Source organism: Canis lupus, chromosome 6, assembly GCF_011100685.1.
Source record: "Canis lupus familiaris isolate Mischka breed German Shepherd chromosome 6, alternate assembly UU_Cfam_GSD_1.0, whole genome shotgun sequence".
Lineage (NCBI taxonomy): Eukaryota > Metazoa > Chordata > Mammalia > Carnivora > Canidae > Canis > Canis lupus.
In genome coordinates this window covers 24,964,302-24,977,876 of record NC_049227.1, presented here as the reverse complement: position 1 = coordinate 24,977,876, position 13,575 = coordinate 24,964,302, and the positions used below count along the sequence as shown (strand labels likewise).

The 13,575-nt window shown below is 40.2% G+C and overlaps 1 protein-coding gene across 15 annotated transcripts in view; it reads right to left on the bottom strand.

Moving 5' to 3' along the window:
• Window positions 1-13,575, bottom strand: part of LOC102151415 (transport and Golgi organization protein 1 homolog) — a 57,182-nt gene that overhangs the window by 19,412 nt on the left and 24,195 nt on the right. For 7 of the 15 annotated variants that reach the window (XM_038540172.1, XM_038540176.1, XM_038540179.1 and 4 more), the window contains 2 exons: window positions 8,275-8,331; window positions 7,664-7,795 (listed from right to left, as the gene is read on the bottom strand). The exons of 3 other annotated variants lie outside the window; for them this stretch is intronic. In XM_038540172.1, coding sequence (XP_038396100.1) covers window positions 7,664-7,795; window positions 8,275-8,331 — 189 coding nt within the window. Of the gene's footprint in view, window positions 1-7,663; window positions 7,796-8,274; window positions 8,332-11,162; window positions 11,584-13,575 lie in introns of those variants that run through there. 5 more of the 15 variants (XM_038540177.1, XM_038540181.1, XM_038540178.1 and 2 more) reach the window with 4 other exon arrangements.

Below are 13,575 nucleotides of genomic sequence, written 5' to 3'. Positions count from 1 at the left end.
GATTAAAACTCTTCAGAGTGTAGGGATAGAGGGAACATTCCTCGACATCTTAAAAGCCATCTATGAAAAGCCCACAGCAAATATCATTCTCAATGGGGAAGCACTGGGAGCCTTTCCCCTAAGATCAGGAACAAGACAGGGATGTCCACTCTCACCACTGCTATTCAACATAGTACTGGAAGTCCTATCCTCAGCAATCAGACAACAAAAAGACATTAAAGGCATTCAAATTGGCAAAGAAGAAGTCAAACTCTCTCTCTTCGCCGATGACATGATACTCTACATAGAAAACCCAAAAGACTCCACCCCAAGATTGCTAGAACTCATACAGCAATTCGGTAGCGTGGCAGGATACAAAATCAATGCCCAGAAGTCAGTGGCATTTCTATACACTAACAATGAGACTGAAGAAAGAGAAATTAAGGAGTCAATCCCATTTACAATTGCACCCAAAAGCATAAGATACCTAGGAATAAACCTCACCAAAGATGTAAAGGATCTATACCCTCAAAACTATAGAACACTTCTGAAAGAAATTGAGGAAGACACAAAGAGATGGAAAAATATTCCATGCTCATGGATTGGCAGAATTAATATTGTGAAAATGTCAATGTTACCCAGGGCAATATACACGTTTAATGCAATCCCTATCAAAATACCATGGACTTTCTTCAGAGAGTTAGAACAAATTATTTTAAGATTTGTGTGGAATCAGAAAAGACCCCGAATAGCCAGGGGAATTTTAAAAAAGAAAACCATATCTGGGGGCATCACAATGCCAGATTTCAGGTTGTACTACAAAGCTGTGGTCATCAAGACAGTGTGGTACTGGCACAAAAACAGACACATAGATCAGTGGAACAGAATAGAGAATCCAGAAGTGGAACCTGAACTTTATGGGCAACTAATATTCGATAAAGGAGGAAAGACTATCCATTGGAAGAAAGACAGTCTCTTCAATAAATGGTGCTGGGAAAATTGGACATCCACATGCAGAAGAATGAAACTAGACCACTCTCTTTCACCATACACAAAGATAAACTCAAAATGGATGAAAGATCTAAATGTGAGACAAGATTCCATCAAAATCCTAGAGAAGAACACAGGCAACACCCTTTTTGAACTCGGCCATAGTAACTTCTTGCAAGATACATCCACAAAGGCAAAAGAAACAAAAGCAAAAATGAACTATTGGGACTTCATCAAGATAAGAAGCTTTTGCACAGCAAAGGATACAGTCAACAAAACTCAAAGACAACCTACAGAATGGGAGAAGATATTTGCAAATGACATATCAGATAAAGGGCTAGTTTCCAAGATCTATAAAGAACTTATTAAACTCAACACCAAAGAAACAAACAATCCAATCATGAAATGGGCAAAAGACATGAACAGAAATCTCACAGAGGAAGACATAGACATGGCCAACATGCATATGAGAAAATGCTCTGCATCACTTGCCATCAGGGAAATACAAATCAAAACTACAATGAGATACCACCTCACACCAGTGAGAATGGGGAAAATTAACAAGGCAGGAAACAACAAATGTTGGAGAGGATGCGGAGAAAAGGGAACCCTCTTACACTGTTGGTGGGAATGTGAACTGGTGCAGCCACTCTGGAAAACTGTGTGGAGGTTCCTCAAACAGTTAAAAATATACCTGCCCTACGACCCAGCAATTGCACTGTTGGGGATTTACCCCAAAGATACAAATGCAATGAAACGCCGGGACACCTGCACCCCGATGTTTCTAGCAGCAATGGCCACTATAGCCAAACTGTGGAAGGAGCCTCGGTGTCCAACGAAAGATGAATGGATAAAGAAGATGTGGTTTATGTATACAATGGAATATTACTCAGCTATTAGAAATGACAAATACCCACCATTTGCTTCAACGTGGATGGAACTGGAGGGTATTATGCTGAGTGAAGTAAGTCAGTTGGAGAAGGACAAACATTATATGTTCTCATTCATTTGGGGAATATAAATAATAGTGAAAGGGAAAATAAGGGAAGGGAGAAGAAATGTGTGGGAAATATCAGAAAGGGAGACAGAACGTAAAGACTGCTAACTCTGGGAAACGAACTAGGGGTGGTAGAAGGGGAGGAGGGCGGGGGGTGGGAGTGAATGGGTGACGGGCACTGGGTGTTATTCTGTATGTTAGTAAATTGAACACCAATAAAAAAAAAATAAATTAAAAAAATAAAAAAAATAAAAAAATAAAAAAATAAAAAAAAAATAAAAAAAAAATAAATAAATAAATAAATAAAAATTTTAAAAAATAAATAAATAAATAAAACAAAAAACAAAAAAAAAAAAAAAGAAAAGGTGCTCATATTGGCAAAGAAGAAGTCAAACTCTTCCTCTTCACAAATAACATGGTACTGTATATAAAAAACCCGAAAGAGAATGTGAACTGGTGCAGCCACTTTGGAAAACTGTGTGGAGGTTTGTCAAAGAGTTAGTAATGGATCTGCCCTACGACCCAGCAATTGCACTGCTGGGGATTTACCCCAAAGATACAGATGCAGTGAAATGCCGGGACACCTGCACCCGATATTTATAGCAGCAATGTCCACAATAGCCAAACTGTGGAAGGAGCCTTGGTGTTTATCAAAAGATGAACGGATAAAGAAGATGTGGCATATGTATACAATGGAATATTAATCAGCAATTAGAAATGACAAATGCCCACCATTTGCTTCGACATGGGTAGAACTGGAAGGTATTATGCTGAGTGAAGTTAGTCGATCAGAGAAGGACAAACATTATATGGTCTCATTCATTTGGGGAATAAAAAGTAGTGAAAGGGGGTAAAGGGGAAAGGAGAGAAAAAATGAGTGGGAAATATCAGAGAGGGCGACAGAACATGAGAGACTCCTAACTCTGGGAAATGAACAAGGGGTGGTGGAAAGGGAGGTGGGCGGGGGGTGGGGGTGACTGTGTGACAGGCACTGAGGGGGGCACTTGATGGGATGAGCACTGGATGTTATGCTATATGTTGGCAAATTGAACTCCAATTTAAAAAAAAAAAAAAAGATTCCACCCCAAGATTGCTAGAACTTATATGATTAGCAATGTGGCAGGATACAAAAACAATGCCCAGAAATCAGTGCCATTTCTATACACTAGCAATGAGACTTGGGAAAGAGAAAATAAGGAGTTAATCCCATTTACAATTGCACCCAAAAGCATAAGATACCTAGGAATAAACCTAACCAAAGAGGTAAAAGATCTATACCCTAAAAACTACGAACACTTCTGAAAGAAATTGAGGAAGACACAAAGAGATGGAAAAACATTCCATGCTCATGGACTGGAAGAATTAATATGGTGAAAATGTCCATGCTACCCAGGGCAATTTACACATTCAATGCAATCCCGATCAAAACACCAAGGACTTTCTTCAGAGAGTTGGAACAAATCATCTTAAGATTCGTGTGGAATCAGAAAAGACCCCAAATACCCAGGGGAATATTAAAAAAGAAAACCAGAGCCTAGAGCATCACAATGCCAGATTTCAAGCTGTATTACAAAGCTGTGATCATCATCAGTGTGGTGGTGGCACAAAAACAGACACATAGACCAATAGAAGAGAATAGCTAATCCAGAAGTGGACCCTCAGCTCTATGGTCAACTAATATTCAACACATCAGGAACGACCATCCACTGGAAAAAGGACAGTCCCTTCAATAAATAGTGCTGGGAAAATTGAACAACCACGTGCAGAAGAATGAAACTAGACCATTCTCTTACACCATACACAAAGATAAACTCAAAATGGTTGAAAGATCTAAATGTAAGACAAGAATCCATCAAATCCTAGAGGAGAACACGGGCACAGCAACTTTTTGTTCCAACTTTGGGACTTGGCCACAGCAACTTTTTGTAAGATACATCTATGAAGGCAAGGGAAACAAAAGCAAAAGTGAACTATTGGGACTTAATCAAGATAAAATATTTCTGCGCAGCAAAAGAAACAGTCAACAAAAATAAAAGATTACCTACAGAATGGGAGAAGATATTTGCAAATGACATATCAGATAAAGCTAGTATCCAAGATCTATAAAGAACTTATTAGACTCAACACCTAAGAAACAAAAAATCCAATCATGAAATGGGCAAAAGACATGAACAGAAATTTCACCAAAAAAGACATACACATGGCCAACAAGCACATGAATAAAAAATGTTCTGCATCACTTGTCATCATGGAAATACAAATTAAAACCACAATGAGATACTACCACACACCAGTGAGAATGGCGAAAATTAACAAGACAGAAAACAGCAAATGTTGGAGAGGATATGGAAAAGGAGAACCCACCTTCTTGGCAAGGAACCCTCTTGCACTGCTGATGGGAATGTGAACTGGTACAGTCACTCTGGAAAACAGTATGGATGTTTCTCAAGAAGTTAAAAATAGAGCTACCCTACGACCCAACAACTGCACTACTGGGTATTTACCCCAAAGATACTGATGTACTGAAATGCTGGGACACCTGCACCCCAATGTTCATAGCAGCAATGTCCACAATAGCCAAACTGTGGAAGGAGCCATGATTCAACAGATGAATGGATAAAGAAGATGTGAGATATGTAGGTATACATGCATACATATATTTGCTTCCAGGTGGATGGAACTGGAGGGTATTATGCTGAGTGAAGTTAGTCAATCGGAGAAAGATAATCATCATAGGGTTTCACTCATACATGGAAAATAAGAAATAATGAAAGTGATTATAAGGGAAAGGAGGGAAAATGAAGGGAAAAAATTAGAGAAAAATTAGAGAGGGAGACAAAACATGAGAGACTCCTTACTCTGCGAAACAAACAAGGGGTAGTGGAAGGGGAAGCAGGAGGGTGATGGGGTGTCTGGGTGCTGGGCACTGAGGGAGGCACTTGATGGGATGAGCACCTGGTGTTATACTATATTGGCAAAATGAAATTCAATAAAATAAATAAATAAATAAATAAATAATCCTGAAGGAAATAAAATGGAAGGAGGGAAGGAGGGAAGGAAGGAAGAAAGGAAGGAAGGAAGGGAGGAAGGAAAGGAGCACAAAACCTTTGACAAAGATATGCCTTTTCCTTCTCTAGAAAGCTTTTCTGAATACTTACAAAATTGTCTCTGCTAAATTCATACACAGTTATAGCAAGTTAGGTGCTATAAATTTTTCTAGACTGCTACAAATGGAGGGTGATCAAAAAGAAATAAAACCCTTTGGATGAGAAAAAGAGTGGCACATGGCTAGAGATGAAACATAAGCAACAACAGAAAAGACAGCTATTGCTTCAAATAGGGTAACCCGTGCTCTCCATACTTGAGTCATCCTAATAAATCTAATAAATCTAATCACCCTAATCTAATCTAATAAATCATAGATCAATAAAATATACGCAAGACCACGTTTTCACACCATTAACATATTTGCCCATTCAAAAGTTTTACCACCAGGGGGCACCTGGGTGGCTCAGTGGTTGAGCATCTGCCTTTGGCTCAGGTTGTGATCTGAGGGGTCCTGGGATCAAGTTTCACATCAGGCTCCCCACAGGGAGTTTGCTCCTCCCTCTGCCAATGTCTCTGCCTGTCTCTGTGTCTCTCATGAATAAATATATATAATCTTTAAAACACACACACACAAGTTTTACAGGATGATAAGTAGCTGATGCCAGCCCTCAAATGTTGGTGGGATATCAGCATGCTATCAACAAGTCAATCGTAATAATGTTGTTAGGGGGAAGTGCATCTGTAGAGGGCAAACAGAAAACCATGGTTATTCTTTTAACTTCACATGTTACTAGGAACCTCTGAGCTTCCCTGGTCCTTGTCACCTAGCCCCACAGGCGGGGGAAGTGAAAAGGTGGAAGGGCACACCAAATACGATCATCTTGTTTTTGAAGGGAAGATTTCTACATTGGCAGGGAAAGGAGGAAATTCACTTAGAAATAAACTCAAAAGTTTTATGTTCTTAGAGAGCTCTGCCCTCAAGTGAAACTGTCATCAGAGCCTAATGGGAAGTTTCCCAAAGACTAGCAAGATAGGTGAGGGGAAATACTCAACTCCAGTGCTCTCTCCTTCCTGTCTCACCTGGGAGTAAACTCAGCCTAGCCCCAGATAAGTAGAAAACCTCACACTAATGTCCTAAGTGGGTAACACACACATAAAGGAATACCAGTAGAATGGAAAAGAGAAATATTTGAAGCAATAATGGCTGAGGATTTTACAAAATTCATATAGAAAAAAAAATTCATATAGTCACCAAATCACAGATCCAGGAAGTGCCAAAAATCAAAAGCACAATAAATAGCCAAACAAACACACAAACAACAAAAAAACCAGATATGCCTAATATATAACATCCAGCTACAGATCATTAAAGACAAGAAAACAATTTTGGAAATCTAGAGCAGGTGGACGAAGAGAGAGAGGGGAGAAGTCACACCTTACCCAAGGGGAACAAGTGTAAGAACTATATCACACTTCTTTTCATAAACCATGCATGAAGAAGGATAAAATGTATAAAGTGTTAAAAGAAACATCAAACTAGAAACATCAAACTGGCCAGTGAAATGATCCCTCAAAACACACTACAAAGTAAGGAAAACTGTCAAGGATAATGATGGGCATCACTTCAATGATAAAAGAGTCAATTCTCCAAAAAGGCATAATAATTTCTAATGTGCATGCATTAATAACAGTGTCAAAATACATGAAGCAGAAACTGAAAGAATTGCTGATGGAAATAGATGAACCTATTATTACAGCTGGAGAATTCAAAATACTCCATCAGTCACTGACAGATCAACAGATACAGAAATTCCATAAGGACACAGGTGAACTGAACAGCATCGTCAATCAACTGGATCCATTAATATCGGTAGAATACTTCATCCAACAACAGAAGAATATACATTCTTTTCAAGCTCACATGGAACATTCACTGAGACAGGCCATATATGGGGCCCTAAGATACATCTGAACAACCAAAGAAATAGAAATCACGGGAAGTATGTTCTCAGATCACAAATGACTCCAACAGGACATTAAGAACAGAAGGACAGGTGCAAAATGACACAAAAAAATGAAGATTAAGTAGGATACTTCTAAAGAATTCATGGGTTAGAGGGGAGGTGGGTAAAAGGATGGGTGAAAGAAATGAAGGGGATTTAGAGTACACCTAATGTGATGAGCACAGAGTAATGTACAGAACTGCTGAATCACCATACCATGTCCACCTGAAACTAACATTACACTGTCAGTTATACTTGAACTTTACTTTGATTAAGATTTTATTTATTTATTTGAGGGGGGGAGTGCGCATATAAGCAGGGGGAGTGGCAGGCAGAGGGAGATGGAGAAGCCCAATTCAGAACTCCGTCCTAGGACCTTAGGAATATGACCTGAGCCAAAGGCTGATGCTTAACTGACTGAGCCACCCAGGCATCCCTATACTTAAACTTAAAAAAACAAAAGAACACATGGATCACAGAAGGCACTTCAACAGAACTTTTTAAATATTTCAATCTAAATAATAATGAAAAATGAACACATTAGAAGGAAATTTGTAGTAATGAATGCATATAAAAGGTTCAGTGACTATAACATTTTTCTGCTTACTTATAAATAAATGTATAGAAAGCACTTTAGTATACTTACAGCAAAGATGGTTCTCCAGAGGTAAATTAGAAATGCACAAATTCCCAAGGATTCAGTTACAACGGTAAGGGTCCACAGAATCTCAACACCATCAGAGCCAAGAGGGAAATGGCCAGGCAAAATATGGACAAACTGAAATAACATTTGAGATGATGAGGAATCTCAAAGACATTTACAACTTATCTGTCAGAAAGAATAAGCTTTATAAACCCTCAGCCAGCCTCCAGGAGGTAAGCATACCTCTCAAATGCCTCCTTATGGAGGAGAAGGAGCACAAATTGATTACAAAGGAGCAGAGGAAAATTGTTGGGAGTGATGAGTGTGTTTGCTTTCTTACTGTGGTGATGGGTTTCATTGCTGCCTACCTATGTCAAATATCAACTAACTGTAGTCTTTAAAAAGATTCTGTTACCATACATAAATTATATGACACTGAAGCTGTGGGAAACTAGTAATAGGCAAATCTTAAGAGATTGTATTTTGCCTACAAACGCATTGCAAATTTTTTTCTATAGCGAACAGAACTTAAGAATTTATAAGGTAATTTCAAATAGACAAAATAAGTAAATGCAAACTTAAAGTAGATAAGAAGTCAGTGACTTCTACTGTACCTTCTTGAAGTGCGTAGGTAAACTTCTTTGGAACATTTCCAAAACTATACCCAAAATCTATGGAAGAATGAAAGCAAGAAGAAATGTACTAGAGATACAAATAACAATGTTATATAGACAGATGTTGATAGATAAGGACATAAGTGAGAGAGACAGAAGGCTATTATAATAATTTGGGATTACTATTACAACAAAAATTATAATTATTGTGTAGTTTCTGAAAACATTGATATTTCCTTTCAATGCTCACTTTGCTTCTGAACCACAACCCAAAAGGTCAGATTTCTGAAGTACATGGTAATTTGCATCATCAGGTGATCTTCTATATTTTGATGATACCTGTGAGATTTTAAGTTACTTGAACATCTACCTCCAAATAGCCAATGAAGGTATTCATGTTCCTATTTCTTGGTATGGTACTTAAATCAATCAATAGCAACTATGAAATTTAATTTCTAAAAGAATACAAACTTCCTGGATATGGTCACCAAAGAAAGAACACATCTCATTTGACAAAAACTAGAGTTAGAAGTATTTGAGAAGAAAAGACACTCACAATCCAATTCATCCTAATTCACACCAAGCTTGAATTTTGTGCAAACACACCTCTCTAGAAAGGAGCCTCTGAAATCTATAACATTTTCATTTTAGCCCTCAAACTGAGGTCATGAGAACATATGCTGGTGAGAAACACACTGTATCAGAATAGCCATGGTCTGAAAGACAGCAGGAGCTGTCAGCACAATGGTTGATCATGGGGATCTAATACACAAAACAGAGGGCACTGGTCATGAATAGAAAACACCCCCAGTCATAGATACTCTTGTACCTCTGGCAGCTGTCTGGATGCTGATATCAGTAGCTTACTCTTAATTAGATTACCTCCAATAGGGCCAATAACACTAGGCTCTCAGAGACCATGGCCATGAACAAGTGGAGGTGGGAAACACAAGATGAGTTCGTTTATGCAAGAGCTCAGAGATGAGGGGGAAGGGAGAACTGAACTGATCTATGAGATGCAGCCCAGGGAGACGGGAATAATTCCAATAATGCCTACCAAGGAATTTCCTCCTTTGAAGACTCAAAAGAAACAGAATAGAGTCTGTTTTGACTGGAGGCATTCATGTGGGATGATTCTGCCTCAATACAAGGGTTGTTCCTGACTACTGGGACTTTCCAGATCCCTCTCTAAGAATCTGGTGGATGCCAATCTAAATAAGTCTACTTATTGCTATAGATGTTCCCTATCTGGCTCTTTCTCTCTCCCCTGGGGATACAAGTTTTGCTTTTTAACGCTTTGCTTTTTAATGATAGAGTGATATATTCACACTGGGAACCAGGTATTTCTTCATATTTGGACACTCCTAAGGACATTCGGGACCTTTTTACTCGGGTAAGTCAACACTCTGCACTTACTTGGCCGAATAAAGGATAATAACTTATTCACTTCCTGATCATGTCACTCCTAGTGATTTTCCTATGGCAAATGTCCCAGCAGAATGAGGCCAATTAGTGTCTGCTGGGTTTCTCAGGGCTCTCATTGACTTGGCAGGATACAGACTCCCTGGGGTCAGCTTCCAAGAACAGAAGGAAAGGGTTGAATGCAGAGTTATGAGAAGTCAACCACCCAGGAAGCACAGAGCACAAAGGACATTTCACTTTTTAACTGTAGTACCTACACCGATGCTTAAGATACCACGGTTCCCCAGGCTGCAAAAGTTCACAAATGTGAACAATATGCTGATAGGAACACAAACTACATATAAGATGGACCCAAAACTTAGAAGGCTTGAAGGAGGATCTTGACCAGGCTTCCAGGAGCAAGTCTAATACCCATAGCTCCTATAATTAGTTCCTGACTTATTTGTGTATTTTTTTATTTAATTCATTTACTTGAGAGAACGTGAGTGACAGAGAAGGCATGAGTGTGGAGGAGGGACAGAAGGAGAGGGTAAAGCAGACTCCCCTCCCCCATATTAGGGAGCCTAATGTGGGGCTAGATCCCAGGACGCCCAGATCATGACCTGAGCAGAAGGCAGCTGCTTAACCAACTGAGCCACCCAGGTGTCCTGAGTTCCTGACATTTTTAAAGTCAATTTTAATGAGGTATAATCTATATATCATACAAGCCCCCTATATAAGACATAATGGTCAATGGCTTCTATATCTTCACAAATCCTTCCTTCTTGATACAATGAACCTAGTATTTACAGGTTTCCATCCAGCCAACACTGCTCTTTTTGGACCAAGCGGCACAGACAGGACCCAGAACTTGATGTGGACAGCTGTGGCCACAACCCCTTCAGGCTGACCAAGAAACCTGCCTGTGGTTCATGATCTTCAGAAAGAACTGAAGTTTTTCTGAAGTTCCCATCAAGGAGACTGAAAAAGCTATTTAACCACAATGCAAAAGAACCCAATAGGATGGGGCAGCCCGGGTGGCTCAGCGGTTTAGGGCCGCCTTCAGCCCAGGGCCTGATCCTGGAGACCCAGGATCGAGTCCCACATCGGGCTCCCTGCATGGAGCCTGCTTCTCCTATGTCTCTGCCTCTCTCTCTCTGTCTCATGAATAAATAAATAATCTTTAAAAAAAAAAAAAAAAAAAGAACCCAATAGGATGGAAGACACCACCAGCAGCTTCTGGGCACCTGGGCAGCTCAGGCAGCTAAGTCTTGGTTTGGATCAAGTCATGATCCCATGGTTCTGAGACTGAGGCCCTCTTTGTGTTCCCTGCACATTGTGTTTGGGATTCTCTATCTCCTTCCCCCTCTGCCCTTCCACCAGCACCTGTGCCCTTTCTCTCTCTCTCTCTCTCTCTCTCTCTCGCTCATATAAAAAAAATCTTAAAAAAAAAAGGAAGACACCACTGATGTGCCATGTTTACTCACATTTGTGTTTGGGCAACCAGGACACAGGAATAAGAAGAACCAGAAAAGCAGACTCTGCACCTCCATGTCCTAGTGCTTTCAGGGGGCACTGGGACACCAGGGAGGAGGTGGAGATAGGCAGGAGCAGGTTGGGGTGGGATGAGTGTGGAGGAGTGGGAAAGGGGACAAGGTGGTAATTAGGGATGGGGGAGGATGCGAGCAAAGGGTAAGACTGGGGAAGCTGTTTGTCAGGAGAAGAAGGTAGCAGGGACAGTGCCAGGGTTAGATTAAGTCCTGGAGGGGAGGAAGGAGGGTTCAGAAAGGATAGTAGTTCAGCAGGTCAGTAATTCACTAGGTCAGCAGGACACAAGGAGCAGGTTAAATGGACTCTCAGGAGCAGCTGAAGTGGAAGAGGATCCCTCTTCCTCCAAGCCTTCTCCTGAGTGAATGTTGCCATAGCAACCCAGAACTTTATAATCTCTCCACCAATCAGCTGCCGTTGCCCCCAGTAGATCAACATGGATACCACAGGTGAACCAATTTTTAAAAAGCCCCTTCCTACCTGCTGCTCCACAACAAAGTACAGTTACCTCCCTAGTTTCTCTAATGGAACACAGACTTGAATGGTGAAGTAAGTTGTCCAATGTCACAAACTACCCTTGGTTTCAGCCTCACCATTGAACCTGTTTCATTCTAACAGGTTGTTTTCTGGCACATGGAAAGTCAATGAGATGTTCATAGGATTCTTTTCTGATCGAAGTTGAAGACCACCTCCTCCATGTCCTATTGTATGAGTGCCTCACCTTATAAGTTTTCTGGTTAATTACTACAACTCACTCTAATGTGTTATACGTTTAAACAAGATCACATTTCTCATATTTTGAAATACTTTTTAAAATGTCAAATTGGAGATACTCTGAACTAGAAATTGCAATATCTAGTTTCCAAGAGTGCTAAGAACAGCTGAAAGAATGTGAAAAATGGCCTCTGCTTCCCTATATCCAGATTTCTGAATCACTCACTCACTCCACAAATACTGACGGAAAGCCCAGACTCTTCTAAGCAAAGTACATCATAGTTAGTGATCCAGAACACACAGCCCAGCCTCATGGGGGTTAGGAATAACGGAGCAAAAATATTTAGTCTAATAGCAATACAGCAAAAATATAGCCACAAACTGAAATAAGTGCTATGAAGGGAGGGACCTGGCTAAGATTGTGAAGATATATTGTAGAAGGAAATTGCCTATTTGAGGGGATTAAGGATATCTTCCCTAAAAAATCCCTACTTGCCCTGATGTCTGAAGGATGAATGGGACATCAGCAGGTGAGGGGGGCATCGATGTCACACAAAAGGAACACTCAGAAGGTCATGCATACACTGCAGAGAGTCCAGGGCTAGGATGCCAGGAGTCATTAGACAGGTGGGCTTGGTCCACACCTTCCAGGTTATTTAGAGCCAATATGATAATTGTCACCCAACATCCATTCTCCCTTCTCTGTCACAGATAAAAATCTGACTCTAGGAGAAGCTGCACAACTTGCCATGATCACAGATTCATTCTGAGTTGGATTTTTTAACTGAGATATTTGCACACCCTGGGATAATTCATTGAGCACTTTTATGTAGATATGTTATACCTCAATTAAAAATTTCTTAGAAAAGACAGAACGTAAAGACTGCTAACTCTGGGAAACGAACTAGGGGTGGTAGAAGGGGAGGAGGGCGGGGGGTGGGAGTGAATGGGTGACGGGCACTGGGGGTTATTCTGTATGTTAGTAAATTGAACACCAATAAAAAATAAATTAAAAAAAAAGAAAAAAAGAGACATGTGCCCACAGTGAAATATACCATTTTAGGTGTGTAATAGGAGGATTATATTCATAAGGGTGCACAACCAACATTGCTGGAAACATTTACTTTTAGCACCATGTTGGCCTATCCTCATTTTTAGAGAAATTATGTAAAAATCATATTTTTAATTGAGTTTATAAAATACACAATTTAAATGCATACATATTTTAAAACAGCTCAATGAGATATTAACATGGGCATTTGTCTGTGGGAATGACTTACCACCTCAAGATGCTAAGGACATCTCCAGGTGCCTAGCTGGCTTCCCTCTGCTATTTGGTATGCCCCCCAGAATATCCATTAACCATTCTTAAAGCTCCTTAGTAGGAAACAGAAAGGCAATAACTTAGAATGTCCAGATGCTGATCCCACAGGTTATACAGCAAAGAGGGCTGACCAGAACCTCCCTTGTTCCCTAGAACAGGTTTTCTCCTCAAAGGTGAGCAGAAAAGTCCTAAGAGGCCTCATCCATCTTGGAAGTGATGGCAGCAGCACGTGTCATGGCCCCAGTGGTGTGGGGGCTAGAAGACTTCATCATGGGCCTAAAGAACTCAGCTGGTTCAGACTGAACTGTGGGGAA